The sequence below is a fragment of the Podarcis filfolensis genome, assembly GCF_964270895.1.
Source record: "Podarcis filfolensis genome assembly, chromosome: 16".
Lineage (NCBI taxonomy): Eukaryota > Metazoa > Chordata > Lepidosauria > Squamata > Lacertidae > Podarcis > Podarcis filfolensis.
Window position 1 is genome coordinate 29,494,598 of NC_139620.1, and position 27,443 is coordinate 29,522,040.

At 45.9% G+C, this 27,443-nt stretch overlaps 1 protein-coding gene and 1 long non-coding RNA gene across 4 annotated transcripts in view; one reads left to right on the top strand and one right to left on the bottom strand.

The window, feature by feature from the left end:
- The window catches only part of LOC310751483, a 363,050-nt gene that overhangs the window by 222,774 nt on the left and 112,833 nt on the right, over positions 1-27,443 (bottom strand). The gene's annotated exons all lie outside the window — the stretch shown is intronic.
- The window catches only part of SEPTIN5 (septin 5), a 95,515-nt gene that overhangs the window by 40,583 nt on the left and 27,489 nt on the right, over positions 1-27,443 (top strand). The window contains exons 1-2 of one of the 3 annotated variants that reach the window (XM_083590432.1): positions 18,393-18,628; positions 25,410-25,445. In XM_083590432.1, coding sequence (XP_083446558.1) covers positions 18,539-18,628; positions 25,410-25,445 — 126 coding nt within the window. In that variant the 5' untranslated portion in view covers positions 18,393-18,538. Of the gene's footprint in view, positions 1-18,392; positions 18,629-18,680; positions 18,765-25,409; positions 25,446-27,443 lie in introns of those variants that run through there. The other 2 variants (XM_083590430.1, XM_083590431.1) reach the window with 2 other exon arrangements.

The following is a 27,443-nucleotide window of genomic DNA, read 5'->3' on the forward strand; positions in this document are numbered from 1 at the left end:
GCATATGTCTGGTCATTGCTAGCTCTAGAGTTGTGTGCCAAGCGTGCCCACCCAGCACCCAGGGAAACTGGCAGTGCCATGCTGACACTGAGGTGACTCTGGAGAGGTGGCAGCGCCATCTTCCTTTTGAGCCTTCAGTGGACCTTTCTGGAGGGCAAACAGGGTCGCTGGTGTAACGCAGAGCGAGGGAGCCCAATCCAAAGCCTTTGACATCTGTTGGCAGTGCCAAGGACTTAGTTCTCTAGGAGGAGTGTGAGGCACGGTTGCCAAATAAGAGGCACACGCTGAGATTGGGAACAAGCAAATGGTTGCCATGGGAGCGACACACTCACCGGGTTTTTTGCTTTTTTTTGTATGTTAAGTGCGACAAGAAGGAAGGCACAGACCTTCCCCTTTTTGGTCGCCTTTATCGTTATCTTTAAAAATTATTTCATTTGGAGATTAAGAGAATGCAACTCCTGGGAAATAGAATAACATAATGTTATTAAAAATAACTTCTGGATAAATCCTTGTCCAAATCTTTTCAAATAATATTAAGTACAGAAGTGGAGTAACAAATACCTATTAAAAGAAGTGAACTTATGATAAAGTTAATATTGCTATTCTGAGCTTCAAAATGTTGATCATTTCGGGTGAAGCCATTGTTGTTGTTTAATCGGTTAGTCGTGTCCGACTCTTCGTGACCCCATGGACCAGAGCACGCCAAGCACTCCTGTCTTCCACTGCCTCCTGCAGTTTGGTCAGACTCATGTTGGTAGCTTCGAGAACACCGTCCAACCATCTTGTCCTCTGTCATCCCCTTCTCCTTGTGCCCTCCATCTTTCCCAACATCAGGGTCTTTTCCAGGGAGTCTTCTCTTCTCATGAGGTGGCCAAAGTATTGGAGTCTCAGCTTTAGGATCTGTCCTTCCAGTGAGCACTCAGGGCTGATTTCCTTCAGAATGGAGAGGTTTGATCTTCCTGCAGTCCATGGGACTCTCAAAAGTCTCCTCCAGCGCCATAATTCAAAAGCACAAATTCTTCAGTGATCAGCCTTCTTTATGGTCCAGCTCTTACTTCCATACATCACTACTGGGAAAATCATAGCTTTAACCATACGGATCTTTGTCGGCAAGGTGATGTCTCTGCTTTTTAAAATGCCATACTTTCTCATAAAAATGGCAGAAAGACTACAGTTAATTGTCATCTGTTTACTATTCCAAAGTTCCTTGAATTTTCACTAGTCTTGTTCAGATTTATTTATTGATTAACCCTAAGAGCATGTGGGCTGCAACGAGTACATGGTGGAAGAAATGTGAGAGATTTATGTTAGAAAATAATGATGATATTCAAAATGGCACATCATACATTTAAAGCACCATCATGCCACTTTAAACAGTCAGAGCTATTCCCCTTGGGAAATGTGTAATTTCTTAAGGGTGTCGAGAGTTGTTAGAAAAACTCTATTCTTCTTAGGTAAAGGTAAAGGGACCCCTGACCATTAGGTCCAGTTGTGGCCGACTCTGGGGTTGCGGTGCTCATCTCGCTTTATTGGCTGAGGGAGCTGGTGTACAGCTTCTGGGTCATGTGGCCAGCATAACTAAGCCACTTCTGGCAAACCAGAGCAGCGCACGGAAACGACGTTTACCTTCCTGCCGGAGTGGTACCTATTTATCTACTTGCACTTTGACGTGCTTTCAAACTGCTAGGTGGGCAGGAGCAGGGATCGAACAATGGGAGCTCACCCTGTCGCGGGGATTCGAACCGCTGATCTTCTGATTGGCAAGTCCTACGCTCTGTGGTTTAACCCACAGCGCCACCTGAGTCCCTATTCTTCTTAAATCGCTACAAATCCCAGAATTCCCTGGGAAGAGGCATTGACTGATAAAACACTCTGGAAATTGTAGATCTCCGAGGGGTTCAGGCAGAGAACGTTCCCAGCCCTACCTGGATATGCCGAGATTTGAACCTGGGACCTTCTGTGTGCAATGTGATGTGCTCTGGCGCTGAGCTACAGCCCTTGCCTGGACCCAAGGGCCTGAAAGACTCAATATAAGGCTTGTGCTCCCAGCACCGAGGGCCTCAAGTGTACAGTTCAGCTGACCGACGGCTCGTTTGGGTAAAATAATTCACCCTTTCATAAAACTGCCGCCTCCCAAACATGTCTGCACTCAACATGTCAGATGGAGACAAAGCGCTTCCAGGCTCCTTTGATTTCACTCTGCCAAGGATAGAAGACAAAAGGGCGGTTGTTTTCATTTTGCCCTGGATCGGAAAGGAGGATCCACATTTGTATTATGTGTCCGGGCCTCGGTGTGCGTGTCTTTTTGTTGTCGTTCGGCTGCTTTGATATTGCTGGCTCAGGAACATAATACTTGTCACTTCATACCAAAATTTGTTCCCCTCGAGGTCACAGGCAGCTTCAGCTGGAGGGAGGCCAACTCTTGTGGAGTCCTTGGGGGGGGGGGGGGAAACCCAACTCTATTTTGCATCTCCACCGTGGAAATTGGAATACATGACTTGCCTTGGGCCTGCTCAGGGCCGGATTTAGGTTTGATGAGGCCCTAAGATGTTGTTGTCAGACTCTTCGTGACCCCATGGACCAGAGCACGTCAGACTCTTCGTGACCCCATGGACCAGAGCACGCCAGGCACTCCTGTCTTCCACTGCCTTCCGCAGTTTGGTCAAACTCATGCTGGTAGCTTCAAGAATACTGTCCAACCTTCTCCTCCTCTGTCGTCCCCTTCTCCTTGTGCCCTCCATCTTTCCCAACATCAGGGTCTTTTCCAGGGAGTCTTCTCTGCTCATGAGGTGGCCAAAGTATTGGAGCCTCAGCTTCAGGATCTGTCCTTCCAGTGAGCACTCAGGGCTGATTTCCTTCAGAATGGAGAGGTTTGATCTTCTTGCAGTCCATGGGACTCTCAAGAGTCTCCTTCAGCACCATAATTCAAAAGCATCAATTCTTCTGCGATCAGCCTTCTTTATGGTCCAGGGCCAGATTTAGGTTTGATGAGGCCCTAAGCTACTTAAGGTAATGAGGCCATTTAGGTGTCCAGCTGTCCTTTTGTCAACAACAAATTGTTGCTGATTTTTGTGTTGAATATATGCTAAATGGTAATTTATGGACCTAACAGTCCTAAAGCCATTTGCACATAACAAAATATGTATTTTATCAAAGCAATTGTTGAACTGAAATACAAAGAAGTATATTAATAGTGAAATACAATTAAGAAGAAATATATTAATAGTGAAATAATTAATAAGCTCTAACTTAAAATGATTGGGGGCCCATTACTTACATCAGACTTCCTCAACCTTGGCCCCCCAGATGTTTTGAGACTACAGTTCCCATTATCCCTGACCACTGGTCCTGCTAGCTAGGGATCATGGGAATTGTAGGCCAAAAACATCTGGAGGGCTGAGTTTGAGGAACCCTTTCTTACATCATAGGCGCCTACACAACACAAAACACTGCCGCTGTATGTAGGTTTTATTTTACTTGTTTTTAATGTTATATTTTGGAAATGTACACCCAGTTTTTTCCCCCTTTAATTTTTTTGCCCCCCCCCAAGAGAGTGGGGTCCTAAGCTACAGCTTGTTTAGCTTATACGTAAATCCAGCACTGGGCCAGCCACTGCATCATTGTCAGAGGAGCTACGGGGAAAGGGCAGTGGCTTAGTGGCAAAGCAGGCGAAAGAGCCCAGGTTGAATCCCTACCTGGGAGAGGACTGCATCTGGAACCCTGGGGAACTGCTGCCAGTCTGTGTAGATAATATAGGGTTAGATGCAAGGCTGGATTAACCATTAAGCAAAATAAGCGTGTGCTTTGGGCATCAGGGAAAGGAGGGCACTGCAGAAATTCCCCGTTGCTGGATTTTTAACATTAATGGTCACAAATCACTCAGCTGAGCTTTCATTTTCTCAGTTGAAGTATATTAAAAATCCCAACAGAACAACTATGCAACAAGGCAGGCTGGCTGCTTCCTCTCCACTAAGTATAGATGCAGATGTGTTATGTAAGATTACTTTTGAGCAGGCTTCCTCAAACTTGGCCTTCCAGATGCTTTTGGCCTACAACTCCCATGATCCCTAGCTAGCAGGACCAGTGGTCAAAGATGATGGGAATTGTAATCTCGAAACATCTGGAGGGCCGTGTTTGAGGAAGCCTGCTTTTGAAGATCTGATCAAAGACTTTGCAATTAGAAAAAGAAGGAGAATTTATTTTCAAATATAAATAAAGTGGAAGTATACAAAAACAAATGTTTTTTTCCATCTTGCTGTAGGTTTTGCTTCATTTCAGGATTTTTTTTTAACATTTTATTATTGTTTATATTTTGAATTAGATATACAGGTGGGTACCAACATCTTTCAAGGGCTCATGGGGGCCCTGGCTAGATGGAACAATGGCTTGGTTCAGGATAAAGCAACTATAATAATAATAATAATAATAATAATAATAATAATAATAATAATAATAATTCATTTGCACCCTGCCCATCTGACTTGGTTGTCCTTGCCACTCTGGGCTTCTGGTGTTCCTGCAATATCGGATTGCAATGCCCCCTCCTCGTGTGTCGGGGATGGGGAATATTTTTGGCCCAAAGTCTACAGTCTGAGGTAGAAAGTGGATGGAGCGACAGATTTTCTTTAGCCTCATCAACACTATAATAATAATAATAATAATAATAATAATAATAATAATAATAATAATAATTTATTATTTGTACCCCGCCCATCTGGCTGGGTTTCCCCAGCCACTCTGGGCGGCTTCCATAGAAAACCAAAAATACACTAAAATATCACAGATTAAAAACTTCCCTGAACAGGGCTGCCTTAAGATGTCTTCTGAATGTCAGGTAGTTATTTATCGCTTTGACATCCGATGGGAGGGCGTTCCACAGGGCAGGCGCCACTACCGAGAAGGCCCTCTGCCTGGTTCCCTGTAGCTTTGCTTCTCGCAATGAGGGAGCTGCCAGAAGGCCCTCGGCGCTGGACCTCAGCGTCCGGGCAGAACGATGGGGGTGGAGACGCTCCTTCAGGTATACTGGGCCGAGGCCGTTTAGGGCTTTAAAGGTCAACACCAGCACTTTGAATTGTGCTCGGAAACGTACTGGGAGCCAATGTAGGTCTTTCAAGACCGGTGTTATGTGGTCTCGGCGGCCGCCCCCAGTCACCAGTCTAGCTGCCGCATTCTGGATTAGTTGTAGTTTCCGAGTCACCTTCAAAGGTAGCCCCACGTAGAGCGCATTGCAGTAGTCCAAGCGGGAGATAACCAGAGCATGCACCACTCTGGCGAGACAGTCCGCGGGCAGGTAGGGTCTCAGCCTGCGTACCAGGTGGAGTTGGTAGACAGCTGCCCTGGACACAGAATTGACCTGCGCTTCCATGGACAGCTGTGAGTCCAAAATGACTCCCAGGCTGCGCACCTGGTCCTGCAGGGGCACAGTTACCCTATTCAGGACCAGGGAGTCCTCCACACCAGCCCGCCTCCTGTCCCCCAAAAACAGTACTTCTGTCTTGTCAGGATTCAACCTCAATCCATTAGCCGCCATCCACCCTCCAACTGCCTCCAGGCACTCACACAGGACCTTCACCGCCTTCACTGGTTCTGATTTGAAAGAGAGGTAGAGCTGGGTATCATCTGCATATTGATGGACACCCAGTCCAAACCCCCTGATGATCTCTCCCAGTGGCTTCATATAGATGTTAAAAAGCATGGGGGAGAGGACGGAACCCTGAGGCACCCCACAAGTGAGGGCCCAGGGGTCTGAGCACTCATCCCCCACCACCACTTTCTGAACACGGCCCAGGAGGAAGGAGCGAAACCACTGCATAACAGTGCCCCCAGCTCCCAGCCCCTCTAGATGGTCCAGAAGGATGTTATGGTCGATTGTATCAAAGGCCGCTGAGAGATCCAGCAGAACTAGGAAACAACTCTCACCTTTGTCCCTAGCTCGCCGGAGATCATCAACCAGCGCGACCAAGGCAGTTTCAGTCCCATGATGAGGCCTGAATCCTGATTGGAAGGGATCCAAATGGTCCGCATCCTCCAGGCGTGCCTGGAGTTGTTCAGCAACCACGCGCTCAGTCACCTTGCCCAAGAATGGAAGATTTGAGACTGGGCGACACTAGCCATATAAAGCACTATGATACCACTTTGAACAGTCATGACTCCGCCCAATGGATTCAGGGTGCTTATTAAGGGTGCTGAGAGTTTGTTAAGAGACCCTTAATCCTCTCTCAGAGCTACAATTCCCAGAGTGGCTTAACCCCCCCAGTCCCTCTTCACAGGGGTCTGTCTCCCTAACAACTCTCAGCACCCTTAAAAACTGCACCCCCTTGAGGGAAGCCGTGAGTGTCTGTTATGTACTGAGTTGAATAGGATCCAAACTACAGCAGTCTGATTGGTCCTAGAACAATAGGATTCCGAATGCAGCAGTCTGATTGGTCCTAGAACAATAGGATTCCGAATGCAGCAGTCTGATTGGTCCTAGAACAATGCAGCAGTATGATTGGTTGGCAGGAACCACCCAATCATGCTCCAGATAAAAGTGAATCCACAACCTGATTGGCTTACAGTAGAATTCCGGAATTAGCCAATCATGTGCAGCCCATTGTGTAAATAATGTATATAAAGCAGATACTTTGAGGGGACTTTCATTCATTCCTCCTCACCACTATGAGCTGAATAAAGAGCATGAAATCACTTTGCGACTCTGAGTATATTTCAATGTCCCAGAAAAAGGGGGCTTCTCATTTTCTGTGTGCGAGATCGCAGTGGCCATTTTGGGTTCCACAATCTCGTGCACTCTCATGTCGAAAAAGAATCACCCCCAAATGTGTGGTTTCTGGTGCCGTGTGAGATTGTGCCCCCCCAAAGCACTTTTTTGGGCTGAGATTGTGGTGTGGGTCACGGGACCTGTCCGAGAGTACATCCCAGAAGATGTGCTTCCTGATTTTTGATCTGAAAATGTTGGACGGTATGTGAATATCGCCTTTGTGCAGTATGTCACCTTCAAGCCTTGCGAATTTCTGGTTTTTACACATGCCCCCCCCTCTCCCATCCAAGCCTGGTAACATTCATTGCCACCGTTCATGGACATATTCCAGGACAAACGTTTCTCTTCCCTAAAGTGCTCTTCCACAAAGTTATTAATTGCAAACATCCTGCAAACAAAATTCAGTTGTATTGTTTTGGTTCTCAATCCCTTTTCTTCTTCTTTTGGTTAAGGGACCCTTGTTGTGTGGTCATGATATACTGCAGAACCTGAGCCCTCTATTCTCCCTGCCCCATGCAAACCAAGAAACTGAAGAAAAATGTGGTAATAGGTATTTCACCCAGAATGACAATGCTTCACAGACCATTCTGGGGAGCGTTCCGCAGAACCCTGTCTGGAAAACAATCAAACAAAGGTCTGGCTAATTTAGTAGAGGGAAGATTGACAAAGGACAGGGAGGTGTTAGCTGCCTGTATTGCAGTCTGGTGCACCCCTCTAGTGGAAGAACAGAATTCTGCAAAAAGGAAGAGGGTTTTTAATTTGCACAGGGCTAAAACTCATTGGTTGCTTCTTGGGATGAGACCAGAGTCCAGTATTAAAAGTGACATTTAGGGAGGTGAGGCGGCCTGTCTGCATGAGAAGTCAGTCGCCTGATGTGAGCCCCCGGTTACTGTCTCATTTCCTTATCCAATTTCCTGGTTGGTAGATGTTGTTGTGCAGAGAACGCCTGTGCTGTATGCTTATATATCTGCTCTGTTGAAATATTATGTGCGCTTTCATCATCAGCCGGTCTCTTCAAAACTGGAGGTTTTCCGCCTCCCTTTGGGAAGTTTTGTAATTCGAAATGTGGCAACCGTTAAATGAATTACTAGTTTTCCCTCTCTCTTCTCTTTCTCATTTTTGTGTGGGGGCAGGGAGAGCGGGTGGCGGTTCTACTGCAACAGATTACAGGATTTTTTTTGGGGGGGGTGTTAAGCAAAAAAGGGTTGAGAACCACAAACAGCCCCTTAGTATGCTGGGATGTATACGATATCTTCAACAATAAGAATAATAACATAACCAGGAAGGAGGGGGATGCCAGGAAACAGGGAATTATGTTCACATGTGTAAAAGGTAAAGGTAAAGGGACCCCTGGCCATTAGGTCCAGTCGTGACCGACTCTGGGGTTACGGCGCTCATCTCGCTTTATTGGCCGAGGGAGCCGGCGTACAGCTTCCGGGTCATGTGGCCAGCATGACTAAGCCGCTTCTGGCAAACCAGAGCACCACATGGAAACGCCGTTTACCTTCCCGCCGGAGCGGCACCTATTTATCTACTTGCACTTCGACGTGCTTTTGAACTGCTAGATTGGCAGGAGCAGGGACCGAGCAACAGGAGCTCATCCCGTCGCGGGGATTCAAACCGCCGACCTTCTGATCGGCAAGTCCTAGGCTCTGTGGTTTAACCCACATCGCCACCCGTGTCACATGTTCACATGTGGTGGGGGTGTAAATATGTACAATTATTTTGGCAAAGGGTGTTTGAGGAGATAACAGAAATCACTGAGTTAAAGCTGACCAAAAGTCCAGAGGTAGCATTATGATGATGGGGTGGAAGGTTTGCAGGCTATGAAGGACTTGCTCACAAATTTATTGACAGATGCCCGAATTGTTATAGCTAGGAAGTGGAAGGGGCAAGCAGAATATAAAATGGAAGAATGGCAGAAAGAGATATGGGATATAGCTATTAATGACAAATTAACATGTGCCATTAAGGTAAGACAGGGAATATGCAGGAGAAATGATTTTGAGGAGATATGGAGGCTGTTTGTAGAATATGTACTGTTAAAACGGAAAGGGGTCAAACCATTGTGAGAGGTGTTGAAATTTTGGGAGGTTGGGTAGTTACAATGGAATGGTCTCGGTGGTGGGGTGCACATTTTTATTCTTATTTATTTATGATTATTGGGATGCGAGTGGCACTGTGGGTTAAACCACAGAGCCTAGGACTTGCCGATCAGAAGGTCGGCAGTTCGAATCCCCGTGACGGGGTGAGCTCCCATTGCTCGGTCCCTGCTCCTGCCCTCCTAGCAGTTCGATAGCATGTCAGAGTGCAAGTAGATAAATAGGTACCACTCCGGCGGGAAGGCAAACGGCGTTTTTGTGCACTGCTCTGGTTCGCCAGAAGCGGCCTAGTCATGCTGGCCACATGACCCGGAAGCTGTATGCCAGCTCCCTTGGCCAATAAAGCGAGATGAGCGCTGCAACCCCAGAGTCGGTCACGACTGGACCTAATGGTCAGGGGTCCCTTTACCCTTTACCTATTTATGATTATTACTTTGCCAAAATAGGAACAGAGAGCCATAGAATCCTGCATTTCAGTGCCTTGGATTAGATGACCCTCTGAATTCCTTCCAACTTACAATTCTTGGCACAAGAGCACACTGCCTACCTGCGATTCCCTCAAAAGCCTCACTGCCTCTAACCATGGAGGAACAGCATAGCCTTTATGGCTATTCAGAGTAGACCCACTGAAAGTCATGAGCCTGACTAGGTTAGGCCCCTTGATTTCACCGGGTCTGCTCTGAGTAGGACTAGCATTGACTACAACCCAATAACTTCGGACCGAAAAGAAAATAACTGCTGGACACACCCACTGGTTTGTTTTGCACTCAAAGGAAGTGAGTGTCCTTTTAAGATGGCTGGGACAGAATGCCTGGATTGTTCCCGCTCCATTTGAGGCAGCTGCTGACTCGGTGGACAAAGGGCTGCCTTAGAGAGAATTATCTGATGCACGAGACGGAATCAGCTTGGTACCAAGTGGGGCAAAAGCAGCTGGGATAAAAATAAAAATAAAAATAATGCAGTGTTCTTTGTAGCCTAAGGTCATTCGGGGAGAGGCAGTACACTCATCTCACCCCTTTACATTTTTAACAAAATTATTTATTAAATTTATTAGTCCTTTGTTTACCTGACAGGCTTCCAAGCAACTTAACGTTTAAAAACCATAAGCATAAATACATTATCCCATAGAAAAATGCACATAAAGCATCAACATTTTCCTGTAACACCTCCAATCTTTATCCTATATATCTTCCTATATATAAAAATTGTAAGGCAGTCGTCACATAGCCCCCCACTGGAGGATTTGTAGTGCTGCATCACGATCTGGGATTTGTGTGAAGTTGGGCGGGAGAGCAAGTGGGAAGGCAGGCTTTAAAATGGCGGTTTTAAACAACAGTTTCGAATAGATCAGGGATGGAGGATGAACAGGGATGAACTGTGAGGACATGGGGGCAGGGCTTGAATAAGCTGTGGGGGCTTTAAGGGGGAAGGGGGAAGAGAGAGAGTGAGGGGAAGAGAGCTTGGGTGAGATGTGAAGGGAGGGGTGTTGGGTTTGGTGGGGGTCAGATGGGGTTGGCGAGGAATGCAAGCACAGGTGGCAGTCTCTAGTAGATGGGGAGCCACAACTTAAAAGGCCCTCTCTTTTGTCACCACCTTTCGAGCCTCCCTTCAAGGAGAGGTCTGGAAAACCATATTTGTTTTCTTTAACAAAACTTACATTTCATGGGACGCGGGTGGTGCTGTGGGTTAAACCACAGAGCCTAGGGCTTGCCGATCAGAAGGTCGGTGGTTCGAATCCCCGCGACGGGGTGAGCTCCTGTTGCTCGGTCCCTGCTCCTGCCAACCTAGCAGTTCAAAAGCATGTCAAAGTGCAAGTAGATAAATAGGTACCACTCCAGCGGGAAGGTAAATGGCGTTTCCGTGAGCAGCTCTGGTTTCGCCAGAAGCGGCTTAGTCATGCTGGCCACATGACCTGGAAGCTGTACGCCGGCTCCCTCGGCCAATAAAGCAAGATGAGCTCTGCAACCCCAGAGTCGTCCACGACTCGACCTAATGGTCAGGGGTCCCTTTACCTTTACCTATATTTTGCTTGGAGGTTTTGATACAGAGCGGTTTACAAGAAAGATTAAAATTATCAATAAAACAATTTTAAAAATTAAAAACATTTAATTTTTTTTAACAACAATAGATTAAAATGTGCCAACAACCATGTGTCTGGAGAAGCTTGTGTGAACAGAAATGTTTTAAGCCGGTGCCTCAAAAGCCTGATGTCAATATAAATATAAAGTGGTCTCCAAACTGATTGAATTGAGAAATTGGCAAGGAGTTACAAAGTGTAGATGCCACCACACTAAATATTGATTGTATGACAGCAGCATTAACCAGAGCCACTGTTTCTGCCAAATTCACTGTCCACAGATTGGGAACATAGCGGTTGTGATGTTTAGATGTCATAGGGTTGCCGTACAGTCGTACCTTAGTTTTGAAACAGCTTAGTTCTCGAAAGTTTTGGCTCCCGAACGCTGCAAACCCGTAAGTGACTGTTCTGGTTTGCGAACTGTTTTTGGAAGCTGAACGTCCGATGGGGCTTCCGCAGCATCCGATTGGCTGCAGGAGCTTCCTACAGCCAATCAGAAGCCACACTTTGGTTTCTGAACGTTTTGGAAGTCGAACAGAATTCTGGAATGGATTCCGTTCGACTTCCAAGGTACGACTGTATTTCAAAAAGTGAAAATCTGTACACAAAAGTTGTTGAGCTTTTTTGGGCAAAGTTGGGTTGCCATACGTCCGACGTCCGAATCTTCCCAGCCATTTTTGCTGATTTCTGCCCAGACACTGCCAACAACTGCAGTATTCTGGGTATGTCACAAATGAAACCTACATGAAATGCTCTGATATATTGCATAACACTTTATGGGAGTATTCCTGCTCAGGGTTTCTGCCAGCCAGCTAGCCATGCCCCTTTCCCAGAATATTCCATTCCTACACCCTCCCATTTTTCCACTTTCCTTTTCCAACTTGCAACATTTTGTGGCTCTTGAGAATACTCAGTCCTGTTGGGCTGTTTTTATTTTTAATGGGGAGGTTTTGCCTCCTGGCTTTAGAGATCATTAGTGTTTTGATTTTGATCTCAGATGTTTCCCCTCCCTCCCTCTCAGCCTGCTTGATACGGCCCTCTGGTTTATCATCAAACATGTTCTGCCTCCATGTCCATCAGCACTCACCACCCCCGTTCGCTATTAGAGGGAGCCATCGCTCTCGACTCCTGGGAAGCCATCTCTTACGAAAGCCGGATTTCAAAAGTTGTGAATGGAGACAGGGTCGAAGGCGTCGGAAGGAGAGAAAGCCAAAACGCCGGCAAAATGGTCTTTCCTGACAACACATCATCAGGGAGGTTAAAAATAGACTTTTTTTATAGAACTAGAGCGGCTGTTCAGAAGTAGGAAAGGAGAAGGGAGCTGGGAAGTGTTCCAAGACCCAGGAACTTCCTCTTGCATGACAGCTGTTGCATCACATAATTACCCTCTCCTGATTCACAGCACCGAACAGCTTGCTTGAATTACAAGAAATTCGCTTCAATCCTAAAGTTTGTACAAGTATCAGAAATCCCTGGAAGATGGTTTTTGCTGCAATGTGCTATAGAAGCACCTGCCATGGGGGATGCTCTGTTCTTCAGCCCATTCTGAGTCAGGCCCACATCCACACTCTGCATTTAAAGCACCCCTGTACCATTTTGTCAGTCCCCCCAAGGAAACTTGGGAAGTACAGTTTGTTAAGGGAGGAGAGAATGGCGAGGAGGCCCCTGTTCTCCCCACAGAGCTATGATTCCCAGAGTTCCCTGGGAAGAGGGGTTGATTGTCATAGCACCTAGACCAGCGGTTCTCAACCTGTGGGTCCCCAGATGTTGGACTACAACTCCCATCATCGCTGACCACTGATCATGCTGGCTAGGAATGATGGGAGTTGTAGTCCAACAACATCTGGGGACCCACAGGTTGAGAAACACTGACCTAGACCATACCCAGGGCAGACTCCCCATCAAAGTCCTTGGTCTATGGCGCACCAGCAGTGGGCCATTGCTTGGCCCCAAGCGCCCCGGAGAGGTGCCACCGACTGGGTCCTGCTTTTCCCAACAAGCTCTCACCTCAGTGGGTAGGAGGTGAGTTTGTGATTTGTGTTTTGCATTTGGGGACAGCAGGACAGAGAGCTCAGTAGCCTTTGGCCATTCTGTTGGCAGATTCAGGACAGACCCAAGGAGGGACTTATTCGCACAACACATATGGAACTAGCTCCCACAAGAGGCCACCATCTCAGGTGACTTTGAAAGAGGAACCGGCAAATTCATAGACGTCAAGGTTCTCAGGGCCTACAAGCCATGATATGTATGTATTTATGGGAGCCAGCGTGGTGTAGTGGTTAAGAGCTGTAGACTCGTAATCTGGGTGAACCTGGTTCGATTCCCCGCTCCTCCACATGCAGCTGCTGGGCGACCTTGGGCTAGTCCCACTTCTCTGAAGTCTCTCAGCCTCACCCACCTCACAGAGTGTTTGTTGTGGGGGAAGAAGGGAAAGGAGATTGTTAGCCGCTTTGAGACTCCTTAAGGGGAGTGAAAGGTGGGATATCAAATCCAAACTCTTCTTCTACCTCCACTGTTGGAGGCTGTATGAATTCTGGAAAATTCAGGTGGGAGAGCGCTCTCTTGCTTGTAAGCTTCCCAGAGACATCTGGTTGGCCACTGTGAGAACAGGGTGCTAGGCTGTGATGGGCCATTGGTCTGATCCAGGAGGCTCTTCTCATGTTCTGATTTCCCACAATGTACCAGTGCAAGCTGGATATTCATTACTCCCTGTGGTTGGTTGCAGTGTTTGAAATTCGGTAGGTGCCCGGGTGCCACGATGGCGCTGGACATCTCTACCATCTGAAGGTGTCTGCCTGGGGATGCTTGTATCTTGTCTGCTTTCACATACTAACAACACATCCCTTGGAATCCTATCAGTTATATTTTATCTGCACAATCAGAATGTATTTCAGGAACAAAAAAAAAAAAAAATCATGTTTTGCCATTTCAAGCCGTCTGGCCCCCAAATGGCAACTCAACATTCTGTTTGGGCGGCTGCAACCCTGGTTTAAGGAGCCATTTGGCACCTAGTTTATATGGCGCTGTGGGTTAAACCACAGAGCCTAGGACTTGCTGATCAGAAGGTCAGCGGTTCGAATCCCCGTGACAGGGTGAGCTCCCGTTGCTCGGTCCCTGCTCCTGTCAACCTAGCAGTTTGAAAGCACGCTAAAGTGCAAGTAGATAAATAGGTACCGCTCCAGCAGAAAAGTAAATGACGTTTCCATGCGCTGCTCTGGTTTGCCAGAAGCGGCTTAGTCATGCTGGCCACATGACCCGGAAGTTATACGCCGGCTCCCTCAGCCAATAAAGCGAGATGAGCGCTGCAACCCCAGAGTCAGTCACGACTGGACCTAATAGTCAGGGGTCCCTTTTCCTTTACCTTATATATCTCAGTTTCTAACATTGTTTGGTTGTGTATCTTATTTAGTCTGTTCTCTTTTCACCTCTCTGTGTCTCTTTTTCATGCGTTGGTGTGGCCAGGCTTGGGAGGGGATGTGCTTATGTTGTTCGCTTTGGACAATAGATGGTGTTATGAAAGCTCCTGTCATATTTCAAGGAGAATTTACAGGCTGTGATTTGGCCAGGTTACCAATCAGCCAAGTGGCAAGTGCCTTGGAGGTCCACAACTACATCCCAAAGCAGATTAGTTGTTGAGAGACATTTACAGATGTATTAGAACAGCTGCCTGAGCCCTTTTAGATTTATAACCTAATGAAATTCTTGCTCTGGCGTGAGCACGCTGTTGCAGCTCTAACCTTGGCCTGCTTTGCAAACAGACTTCTTCTTTGTGTAAAACTCGCTTCCTCTTAGAGATGTTGCAGAACCCTGATGAAAATGGAAACAGGAGCAGAATTCACTGGTGTTCGCTTCTTTAGGGCTGCCATATTTCAGAAAGCAAAAATCCGGACGCAAAAATTCTTGAGCAAAGTGGTTGAGATTCACAACTTCTCTGAATTTTGCAATGCAGTTCTTCAGCGAAGTGATGTGTACAGAAATGCATCTACCAGGGGAAAGTGTGCATAGAGGTGCATATATTCACATGAATAGATGCATTCAAATAGTATACAAAAATCTACAAGGAGGGATTGCTTTGCAAAAATGTGTATATTAGTTCACACTAAAGTTCTGTATTCTGTATTTATTTTACTTTGCAAACTGATGAGGAAATATGGACCACTGTATTTAAGAATGGAAAAATGAGAAACGGAGAGAAAATGAAACTGACAGATTAGTCTATTCCTGTCAGTAACAACAACAACAACAATTATTTTATTATTTATACCCCGTGGTGGAGCTTCATGCTCTGGCACCGGGGGGCGGAGAGCAGGCGGGAGCAGGTCTGGCACGCGTCCCAGGGGCGTGACGTGCCATCTGCGGGGGCGTGGCGCCCAGAGCAGGCAGGGGGGGGCAGCCGCGATGGCACCCCACCGGGATCTCGCTGCCGGGGGCGGTGAGCTCCCCCCGCACTCCTCTTCCTCTGCCAGTGTTTATACCCTGCCCATCTGGCTGGGTTTCCCCAGCCACTCTGGGTGGCTTACAACATATCTAAAAGCATAATAAAAACATCAGTCCTTAAAAACGTCCCTAAACAGGGCTGCCTTTAGCTGTCTTCTAAAAGTCATATATTTGTTTATTTCCTTGACATCTGAAGGGAGGGTGTTCCACAGGGCGGGGGCCACTACTGAGAAGGCCCTTTGCCTAGTTCCCTGTAACCTCACTTCTCACAGTGAGGGAACCGCCAGAAGGCCCTTGGAGCTGGACCTCAGTGTCCGGGCTAATCGATGGGGGTGGAGACGCTCCTTCAGGTATACTGGGCCAAGGCCATTTAGGGCTTTAAAGGTCAGCACCAACACGTTGAATATCAAGGGAATGATGTTGGTAGATGTGTATACAGGAACCCTAATGTGCCATGCAGTGCTGAGGCATGTTTTGAAACGTTGATAACATTGTTGGACCATGACATTTTCCCAGGTTATCATGTAATCTAAGGAACGATGTCTCTCTTGGCTTTTGTATCAGTGAAGGAAGGACAGGGGCTACTGCAAAGGGAAGGGATGTCGCAAAGAGCCTTTGACATGTAGCAATGGAGAGGGTGGGGCCTGCAAAACAATATGTAGCATGAGACTAAGGGTGTTAACAAGCGTGCCCTTGTTTTCATTTTGCAAAATGTTCAAGGGCGTGTGCTTGGTTTCCTAACCAAGATACTCTCCCTTTGAGCAGAACTCAAGTCGTAGGGCTGCTCTCCCTGCTTTGAGACAACACCTCCTGGCTTTGCCTTTGTGCTGGCAAGTGTTTCTCAAAGCATGGGTAGCTAAGCTGCGGGCCAGATCTGGCCCTACGAGCCATGGGGAAGTAGCCAACGCATCTCTGCAGCTTCCTTCCCTTATGAGGAAAGCCTGCAGCGTTGGGGACATGCCTTTAAAGGCCAGCAAGAGGTCACAAGAGAAGTTGTGCATGGCATAGAGGAAGTGGCTAGAGAAAGTTCCTAATAATAATAATAATAATAATAATAATAATAATAATAATAATTTATTATTTATACCCCACCCATCTGGCTGGGTTTCCCCAGCCACTCTGGGCGGCTTCCAACAAAGTATTAAAATACAGTGGTCGGTTAAACATTAAAAGCTTCCCTAAACAGGGCTGCCTTCAGATGTCTTCTAAAAGTCTGGTGGTTGTTCTTCTCTTTGACATCTGGTGGGAGGGTGTTCCACAGGTTGGGTGCCACCACCGAGAAGGCCCTCTGCCTGGTTCCCTGTAACATGGCTTCTCGCAGCGAGGGAACCGCCAGAAGGCCCTCGGAGCTGGACCTCAGCGTCCGGGCAGAACGATGGGGGTGGAGACGCTCCTTCAGGTATACTGGATCGAGGCCATTTAGGGCTTTAAAGGTCAGCACCAACATCTCCCATGACACTCGTTGGCATCCAATGGAGCTGAACGTTGGAAGATTCAGGAGAGCTGAAAGGAAGCATTTCTTCATGCAGCACAAATTATGGTAATCCCTCCTACAGGAGGCAGTGATGGGCACAACCTAGATGGCTTCAAAAGAGGATTAGACAGATTCATGGAGGAGAATGGCTCCGCTCTGCAGTTGGAAGCAACGATGCTTCTGAATTCAAGTTGCTGGAAGGGAGGGCAGAGGGCTCTTGTGTTTGAATCTTGCTTGTGAGTTTCCCACGGGCATCTAGTTGGCCACTGCGAGAACAGGGTGTTCCTTTTAGGGATTTTAGGTGCCAAAATCCCAAGGGAGCAGAAAAGACTATGCAAGGATGTTATTGGCCCAGAGATGGAAAGAAGATAAAGTCCCGACCAGAGAAGAATGGCAGATCAAGTTGATGGATTATGCTGAAATGCCAAAAAATGACCAGAAGAATCAGAAATCAGGAAGACCAAAATTTTAATAAGGAATGGGGAAAATTATAACTTATCTTAAAGACCATTGTAAACAGTTAAAATTGTTAGCAGGATTGGAATAACGCTTGCAGTTTAATGGTGAATTCTGGACACATTGGAGATGTAAAAGATTTGGATTATCATAAAAGATGCGGGAGGAAATGATTAATAATTGGACCCACAAAGGGGAAGATGGAAGTCCAGGAGATTCCTTGGAATCTTGTTTTTATGATTTATGTTTGATATATCTCTGCAAAGACATCACCTTGCCAACAAAGGTCCGTATAGTTAAAGCCATGGTTTTCCCAGTAGTGATGTATGGAAGTGAGAGCTGGACCATAAAGAAGGCTGATCGCCGAAGAATTGATGCTTTTGAATTATGGTGCTGGAGGAGACTCTTGAGAGTCCCATGGACAAGATGGTTGGACAGTGTTCTCGAAGCTACAAACATGAGTCTGACCAAACTGCGGGAGGCAGTGGAAGACAGGAGTGCCTGGTGTGCTCTGGTCCATGGGGTCACGAAGAGTCGGACACGACTAAACGACTAAACAACAACAACAACAAATATCTCTGCAAAACTTTAATTTGAAAAACCAAATAAATAAATTTGTATTAAAAGAAGAGAGAACAGGGCGTTGGACGACAGGGACTGTTGGCCTGGTCCACCAGGCTCTTATGTCCTTATATTTATCTCCTGATCTCACTGCTGTGGCTCTCACTGCCTTGAGTTCCACTACGGGAGAAAGTTTGGAGGCCCGTCAACCAATCACCCTCCCTCCTTTTTAGAGCTTCTGGTTCACCAGTCGAAGCGATGAAGAGGACTCTTCGTCTCCAGGGTAGGACGCTGCCTCAGAACCGAGTCAGACCTGTTCCAACCATTACGCCATGCTGCTGCTACTGTCTGAGGAAACTGTCACCCACGGAGCTGCTTCTCCTCGCATGGCAGCCGCTGCCTTTGTTGTCTGATATTTATTCCACCCTCCTGTGAGCAAGGCAGCAACAGCAACACAGGAAATTCTAGCCAGCTGGTGGTTGTCTTGCAGAAAAGGCCCGGGCTCTCTCTCTCTCTCTCTCTCTCTCTCTCTCTCTCTCTCTCTCTCTCTCCCCGTGTGTGGGCGGGGGTGGCAGCCTTATGGATTTAGTCAAAGCTGGGAGGGAGTGCATGGGCTGGGCTTTTTCTCCCGCTTGGCCCATGGTGACTCCCGGTCTGGCCTGCCGTTGGTTATTATGGATTCAATCATTATTCAGGAGCGATTAGTTGAGCGGCTGCTTTCTCCCAGGACCCAGACCCAGCGAAGCCACTCAGCCAAGCTGAAGGTACAAGGGTATATTTATAGTAATAGCCGAGAGCTGGAGAGAAGGAGGAGGGGGTGGGTGCACAAGAATGGTGCCTGAGGAGAAGCAGTTAGCCACAGAAGAGATTCACCAAGGGCAGAGCAGCAGGAGGAAGCCGGTAAGGAGGTGAAGGCAGAGCGTGAGAGATCAGGGGAGGGGAAGAGGGGGCCAGAATCTGTGAGAGGCTGCGGTGGGTTATATAAAATGCAAGCCACAAAAAAAACCCCAGCCTGTTTTCTGTGCTGTCCTCCCATCGCTGCTGCTCACATCAGCGGAGGCCAGAAGGAAAACACACTGATGTACACATGCTGCCTTTTGTGGGTGCCTGATTTGGGGCTGACATTTTGGATAGGGTACTATTTCATCAGACAATATGTTTGCATGAGCACACATTTGCATGTGTGTCTTGGGCACCCAGTGTTTGACCCACTTTGGACCGATCAGCGCCCAGTCGCTGGACCGCCGGTGTGCAGACAGCTGGGGGACTGTGATGTGTGAGTTTCTGATTCAGTGGGGGGTCATTTGGGGTGCGTGTGCCCAGGGAGTCTGCTTTTATGCTAACTCTATTTTTTTTTATAAAATATTTATTGAGATTTTACAAAAACATAAATTCACAAAATACACAAAAAAGAAAAAAAAACATACAAAAATACATAAAAAATAAAAAAATAAAAATAAAAATACAAAGTACAAAAAACAAATAGATACAAAAGAGTTAAAAACAAACCCATTTTTTGTAACTCATTAGCTTGTTTCCTTGACTTCCTCACACCTCCCCTTTTTGTATTCCCATTTAAATAATCAAATCAGTAAATCCTTACCCTCTTTAGTTTATCTTATCTCTATATCTTAACCTATTATAGCTCTATATTTTCATCCATTATCAACTCATTTTTGCATATTCTCATTAACTTTGTTGCTAGTGCCTCTTATTTTCAATCCAACATCATTTTTAACATTCATTAATTTTACAGTGTTTCTGAAGATAGTCTTTAAATTTCTTCCAATCTTCTTCCACCAACTCTTCTCCCAGGTCTCGGATTCTGCCAGTCATTTCCGCTAATTCCATATAGTCCATCACCTTCATCTGCCACTCTTCCAGGGTGGGTAAATCTTGTGTCTTCCAATACTTTGCAATGAGTATTCTTGCTGCTGTTGTTGCATACATGAAGAAAGTTCTGTCCTTCTTTGGCACCAATTGGCCGACTATGCCCAGGAGAAAGGCCTCTGGTTTCTTCAGGAAGGTATATTTAAATACCTTTTTCATTTCATTATAGATCATCTCCCAGAAAGCCTTAATCTTTGGGCACGTCCACCAAAGGTGAAAGAATGTACCTTCATTTTCTTTACATTTCCAACATTTGTTATCGGGCAAGTGATATATTTTTGCAAGCTTGACTGGTGTCATGTACCACCTGTATATCATTTTCATAATATTCTCTCTTAAGGCATTACATGCCGTAAATTTCATACCGGTAGTCCACAACTGTTCCCAGTCCGCAAACAAAATGTTATGACCAATATCTTGTGCCCATTTAATCATTGCAGATTTAACCGTTTCATCCTGTGTATTCCATTTCAACAGCAAGTTATACATTCTTGAAAGAATCTTAGTTTTGGGATCTAACAATTCTGTTTCCAATTTTGATTTTTCCACCTGGAAGCCAATTTTTTTGTCCAAATTATAGGCCTCTCTTATTTGATAATAATGAAGCCAGTCTCGCACTTTATCTTTTAATTTGTCAAAACTCTGCAATTTCAATTTATCTCCTTCTTGTTCCAGTATTTCCCAATATTTCGGCCATTTGGCCTCCATATTGAGCTTTTTCTGAGCCTTCGCTTCCATTGGTGACAACCACCTTGGGGTTTTATTTTCCAGTAAGTCTTTGTATCTTATCCAGACATTGAACAATGCTTTCCTGACAATATGGTTTTTAAATGCTTTATGTGCTTTAACCTTGTCATACCACAAATATGCATGCCACCCAAAAACATTGTTAAAACCTTCTAGGTCCAAAATGTCCGTGTTCTCAAGAAGCAGCCAGTCTTTCAACCAGCAGAATGCTGCTGATTCATAGTAAAGTTTAAGGTCTGGCAGGGCAAATCCGCCTCTTTCCTTTGCATCAGTTAATATTTTGAATTTTATTCTGGGCTTCTTGCCCTGCCAGACAAATCTAGAAATATCTCTCTGCCACTTCTTGAAACAGTCCATCTTGTCCAAAATTTGCAATGATTGAAATAAAAACAACATTTTTGGCAATACATTCATCTTTATAGCTGCAATTCGACCCAACAAGGAAAGCTTCAAATTTGACCATATTTCTAAATCTTTTTTCACTTCTGTCCAGCATTTCTCATAGTTATCTTTAAATAAGTTTAAGTTCTTAGCAGTCATATTAACCCCCAAATATTTTACTTTCTTAGCTAATGTTAAACCAGTCTCCTTCTGAAACCTCTCTTTCTCAATCGGTGTTAAGTTTTTCTCAAGAACTTTAGTTTTTGACTTGTTCAGTTTAAATCCTGCCACATGACCAAATTCTTGAATCAGTTCTAATACTCTTTTCGTACTAGATTCTGGCTCCTGTAACGTCAAAACTAAGTCATCTGCAAAAGCCTTCAGTTTGTATTGTTTGGCTCCGACCTGAATACCTTTAATCAGATGGTCCCTTCTAATCATATTTAACAAAACCTCCAGGACTGAAATAAAAAGCAATGGGGAAATTGGGCAGCCTTGTCGTGTCCCTTTCTCTATCTTAAATTCCTCTGTCATCACATTATTGACTATTAGCTTAGCCTTTTGTTCTGAATAAATTGCACTTATACCATTTTCAAACCCTTGACCCACCCCCATCCCCCGAAGATTTTTCTTCATAAAATTCCAAGAAATATTGTCAAAGGCTTTCTCCGCATCTATAAAAATTAAAACTGCTTTAGTATTAATGTTCACTTGCAACTTCTCCAATATGTTAATTATGTTCCTCGTGTTGTCAGACAAGTGTCTACCTGGGAGAAAGCCGGCTTGGTCCTGCTTTTATGCTAACTCTAGACATGGATGTCCTCCGTCGTGCCGAGTCAAACTGCAAGATGCACATGATGAAGACGATTTTGCTTTGGGCAGGGAATTCAGGGGAAGACAGCGAATCAGTTTCCTGCCCTTTCTTTTTAGCCTAGGATGCTATTGCGCCTGACGGAGGGAGCCAGCCAGAGTCAGGCCTGAGTTGAGGATCAGTGCCCAGATGAAGGCTGGAGCCGCAATCTGTTACTATTTCGTTACTTCTGAATTTTCATTTCCAAAGCTTGCCTTTCAGGGGAGATGCCTCTCCCAACAGTACCCTGTCCGAGACAGATGGCAGGGAGGTAGAATTTGCATTCTGGGTCTCTTGGGAAGGCTTCCTCTTCTATTGCCTGTCGTCCAAAGCTTTGAGAAGAAAGGAGGAAGTAGGCAGTTTGACAAAGGGGGCAAAGGCTCCTTAATATCCCCTCCATTAATTCACAGGACCATAGGAAGCTGACTTGTACTGAGTGAGACCACAGGTCCACCTAGTTCAGCACAGCCTACCCTGACTGGCAGGGACACGAGTGGCGCTGTGATCTAAACCACTGAGCCTCTTGGGCTTGCCAATCAGAAGGTCGGCGGTTCGAATCCCCATGCTGCTCCCATTGCTCTGTTCCAGCTCCTGCCAACCCAGCAGTTCGAAAGCACGCCAGTGCAAGTAGATAAATAGGTACCACTGCAGCAGGAAGGTAAATGGCATTTCCGTGCGCTCTGGCACTCGTCACGGTATCCCGTTGTGCCAGAAGCGGTTTAGTCCTGCTGGTCACATGACCCATAAAGCTGTCTGTGGACAAACGCTGGCTCCCTCGGCCTGAAGCAAGATGAATGCTGCATCACATAGTTGCTTTTGACTGGACTTAACCATCCAGGGGCCCTTTACCTCTTTTTTTACCTTTACCTTTACATTGACTAGGGTAGGGGCACAGGTGGCGCTGTGGGTTAAACCACAGAGCCTAGGACTTGCTGATCAGAAGGTCGGCGGTTTGAATCCCCGAGACAGGGTGAGCTCCCGTTGCTCGGTCCCTGCTCCTGCCAACCTAGCAGTTCGAAAGCACGTCAAAGTGCAAGTAGATAAATAGGTACCGCTCCGGCGGGAAGGTAAACGGTGTTTCCATGCGCTGCTCTGGTTTGCCAGAAGTGGCTTAGTCATGCTGGCCACATGACCCGGAAGCTGCACGCCGGCTCCCTCGGCCAATAAAGCGAGATGAGCGCCGCAACCCCAGAGTCGTCCGTGACTGGACCTAATGGTCAGGGGTCCCTTTATCTTTACTTTTACATTGACTGGCAGCAGCTCTTCAGGATTTCAAACAGGGGTTTACCGAGATATGCTGGGGATTGAACCCGGGACCTTCTGCATTCAAAGCAGATGTTCTTCCACTGAGCTACGACCCTTCCCCTATTCAGTTTATGCACTGACTGGTATTGTCCCAGCAGGAGATGAACTTTCCCCTGCTGTCCGTCCTTCCAAGCCCATAAAAGTTAACGCCTAACTGTTTTATGGCATTCTTTGGTGGTGCTGTGGCTAGAGAGTTTATGGAGTATCCTTCCTTTTTGTGTTTATTTTTATAACATGCAATTAATTTGTGGAATTTGCTGCCACTAGATGTGGTGGTAAACCACCAGTTCACCTCAGAAGGCTTTCAAAGGGGCCTGGAGCCTCTGGTCCTTCAGATGTCCTTTGACTACATCTCCCATCAGCCTCAGCAAGCAGGGTCAGTGATGCAAGGGATGATGGCAGTTGTAGTCCAACAAGACCTAGAGGGCCACAAGTTCCCTATCTGAAGAACATAAGAAGAACCTGCTGGATCAAGTCCAGCATCCTATTCTCATAGTGGCCAAGCAGATGCCCCCGTGGGAAGCCTGTAAGCAGGTCCTGAGTGCAAGAACACTCTGCCCTCCTGTGGTTTCCAGAAAAACTGGTACAGTGGTACCTCGGTTTTCGAACGTTTCCGTTGATGAACATTTTGGAACCTGGACGTCCAAAACCTGGAAGTAAATACTTCCATTTTCAAACACGCCTTGGAAGTTGAATGGCTTCCGCTACATGTTTTAATAATAATAATAATAATAATAATAATAATAATAATAATATATTTATACCCCGCCCATCTGGCTGGGTTTCCCCAGCCACTCTGGGCGGCTTCCAACTGAATATTAAAAACAATACCGCATCAGACATTAAAAACTTCCCTAAACAGTTGTCTTGGGACCAGGGAGGGAGAAGAAAAGATGGACGGCAAAAACTGGGTTGACTCCCTGGCTGAGAAGATGTTAGAATAGCAGTTCTTAAATGAGGATGGAGGTGGTTCTTCGTGGGAGAAAGAAGCCTCTGTGTATATCAAGAGCAGAAAGCGGCTGGGAGGACCTCTTTAGATTTACCACGAGCAATGAATGGGGTATTCAAAGGGTGCCTTGCTGAGTAGAGCTGGAATTCCATTGACACCAGCAGGCCCACGAATCTCCTGGCCTGTCACCCCTGGCCAGCAGGAAGTGGTCTGCCTCGTTCTGGAGCCAATGTAAACATGGAGGGCTGGGTGGGTTTGAGCTTCACATTTTAGCCCTCATGCCCTGTCAGAGGCAGATCACTTCTAATTACCAGTTGCTAGGGCTCACAAGTAGGCCTGGGTGATGTATCAACGCCACCCATGAGACAAGGTGAGGTGGATTACTTTGGGTGGTGAGATCCACAGAGGCAGCAGATCCTGCCTCCAATGTCGCCTCTACAGCGGTCTCTTGGCGAATAGGAGGCGCTGCAGGCCTCCTCCCACCAACTTAAATAAAATATTGGGGGTGGGAGGTATGCCCTGTCCCAAGTAATCAATCTCAAAACACACACCTACACCGTTTAAATGGCAATTCCCATCAACTTTGAGGGGCCTTGGCCCCCTCAGATATTTTATTGGGGGAGCTGAAGGGATCTCAGTCCCTCCTATGTCTCCCACCCTCGTTCCCGACATAGATCTTTATTCCCACTCTCTTCTTCCTGATGTAGATCTTAACTCACCCCTTCGTCCCTGGCAGGGAAGGAGGCAGGGGCCGCCATTTTGTGGTGCCAAAATGTCTTGAGCTGGCTCTGGTGTCTTCCTTTGCCTTCTTATATTCTGAAGAAATAGTAAACCCAGATGTGAATTCTGGGCAGAAAAAGAGTTATGTGCATCAGTTTCAATGAGTCTACTCTGAGCATTGGGTACAGCGTGTGGACCTCCCATAATAAGCATTTGGTTGGCTGCTGTGAGAACAGGATACTCTGGTCTAGATGGGCCATTGGCTTGATCCAGCAGAGCTGTTCTTATGTTGATGGTGTGAGGCTCTCTGAAGCACACGTTGACTAGCGTTGACTATAATCAAAGGTCTGCCATGGAGCTGGTATGTGCAGGGATGTTGAGGGCCGGACTTGTGTGGACACACCCCTGCTCCCTCCCCACACAGACCAGTTATCTGAAACTCTTGAGGACCGGGCGCCTGGGTTCTAGCTCAGCGGGTTCCTTCTGTTGAAGCAGGAACTGTGAGTCCTGGGGACAGTGTTGCTTTTCTTCATAACTCCTCTTAATAGCGCAGGAAGGGTACCAAGTCCCATGTCCCTCTGGGGAGCTTGCTATGTGTGCAATTTGCAGCAGGGTGCCCTGTGTCTTTGCATCTCAGACTGCGGGTGGCTGGGCACTTTATTTTTAGAAGTTTTAAAAGGAATTTTTCGTTTTTTACTTTTAGAGGAATGGAGGCAACCTACAACCCTCGGATCACCTTGTGAGTACTTCTTTTTGTGTTTCCATGCAGATGTTTTTGGGATTTCCCATTTAAAAACCCAACCAGAAATGGACTTTTAGCCCATATTTGCACCAGACATGATGCCACTTTAATCACCAAAACTCCACCCCCCTCAAAGAATAGTTTGTTGGGTCAATCCATCCTTAGAGCCAACAAAGGGAAAAGTGTTCCATATATGAACTTATACAAAGGGCAAAATGAGGCAAGCTTGATCTAAAAAATAAATAAAGTAAAACCGTTGTTGACATTAATTTGAATGCATTCCGGGCCTTTTTAAAGGTATTATGTTGGCTTTGGTCATTTTTCACCAGTGTTTTGTTAATCGTCTTGAATCCGTTTGGAGAAATGAGTAGGATGGCAATTCTTAAAAGGAAAACAGCTATTATTAAAGGCCTTTACAATGTAAATGACAAATGTGTGTGTGTGACCCACATCAGGACCCTGCTGTGTTATGTGGGGGGCGGGTGGGCGGTTAGGGGGCTTTAACCTTTTGTAGTCCTGATCTGAATCTTCAAATTTAGGGCAGAATCTAATAGTGTGGAACCACTAGTGCAAGGCCTTTGTGCAATAACACAACAATGGTTTATTGACATTTGCATTTAACTGTTTTGCTTTATTTTTAACTGTTTTATGCTTTTACTATATGCTTTTATGTATATTTTTTATGTATATTTATGTATATTTTTCTGATATAGCAGTCTACAAATGGTTTTATAAATAAATAAACAAACTTCTCCCCTCTCTCTTCTCGCTGCCCACCCCCTAAATCTGCTTGGGGGTGTGTGTGTTCCCCAATACTCTAGAGCATATTTGGGGAGGGGGGCTTGTGTAGGGAGAGCAGAAGGAAGTCAAATGCCATTGCACAAGTGGACATCCTTTCATTTGCAGATCTAGTTCTTTGGATAGCCTCAACCCCCCCCCCCCAAAAAACCTCATTCACCCAGTTGCCAATTCTGCGAATGACTTTTCATCTTGCTCGACCCCAGAGACTTCTTTAAACTCTGCACTCGCTTAAAACATCTACTTAAAGAAACACTTTAACTTCTCATTCATCAGCTGCAAGCCACCATTCTAATGTGGAAAGAGAGAATCAGGATTAATCCATCTTTCTTCCAAGCTTGGCAGTGCAGCGAGTATTTCATTAAGAAAGCGCCTGTCCGTCCACCATCCATCTAATGTTCTTCTTCGGGAGACACTGAGAAATGACCAGCCCTGTGACCCATCTTCCTTTTAATTATTTTCACTGGCGTTTAAAATTTAATCATGTAGATTCATCATGTAGATTAATATTTCTAATTAATATATCCAGGAAGTCAGTATCTCTGTAGTACTAAGAACCATGTTCTGCCAGGTCTCATGGAATGTGACACGGCGCTTGTCAGGCAAGGAAAGTCCAGAGGGAAAAACTCACTCTTCATTGTCAAAAATACAACTACAAGTTTTGAAAAGGCATGTCCATTAGTCCTACATTTCTCAGCTACTCCTAGGTGTATCCCTGATGAGGCAGTTGCCTCAACAGAGAGGCCTCAACCCTGAGCTCAGCTTATCATGAATTTCATTTCAATACCGCTTTACATTTTTAAGAAAAAGCTCAAAGCAGTTTACAATGCATTGAAACATCAAATAAAACAATCCAGAATATAACAGATATAAAGTATACATTCAGAGCATTCAACAGGACGCTCAAATGTTACCCTGAAGATTTCAAAATAAAGCATTGCAAAGGAGATCGACTGCTGCACAGAATGCACATTTAACAAAAGGAATACCTTAAACATTTCAAAATAAAACATTACTAAAGGAAATCAAATATAAAATAAAAACAGCATAACTAACAAGAGAGTAAAATACCATAACGTATCAGCTGCTGTTGCTGCCAATCCTGCCAATGGTGGTTCATGGCAGGTGGCAGCTGTAGAAGCTCTGGGTCGATGACCTGGGTCTGCACTAAGTGACAGGCAAGGTGGTCTCTTATAT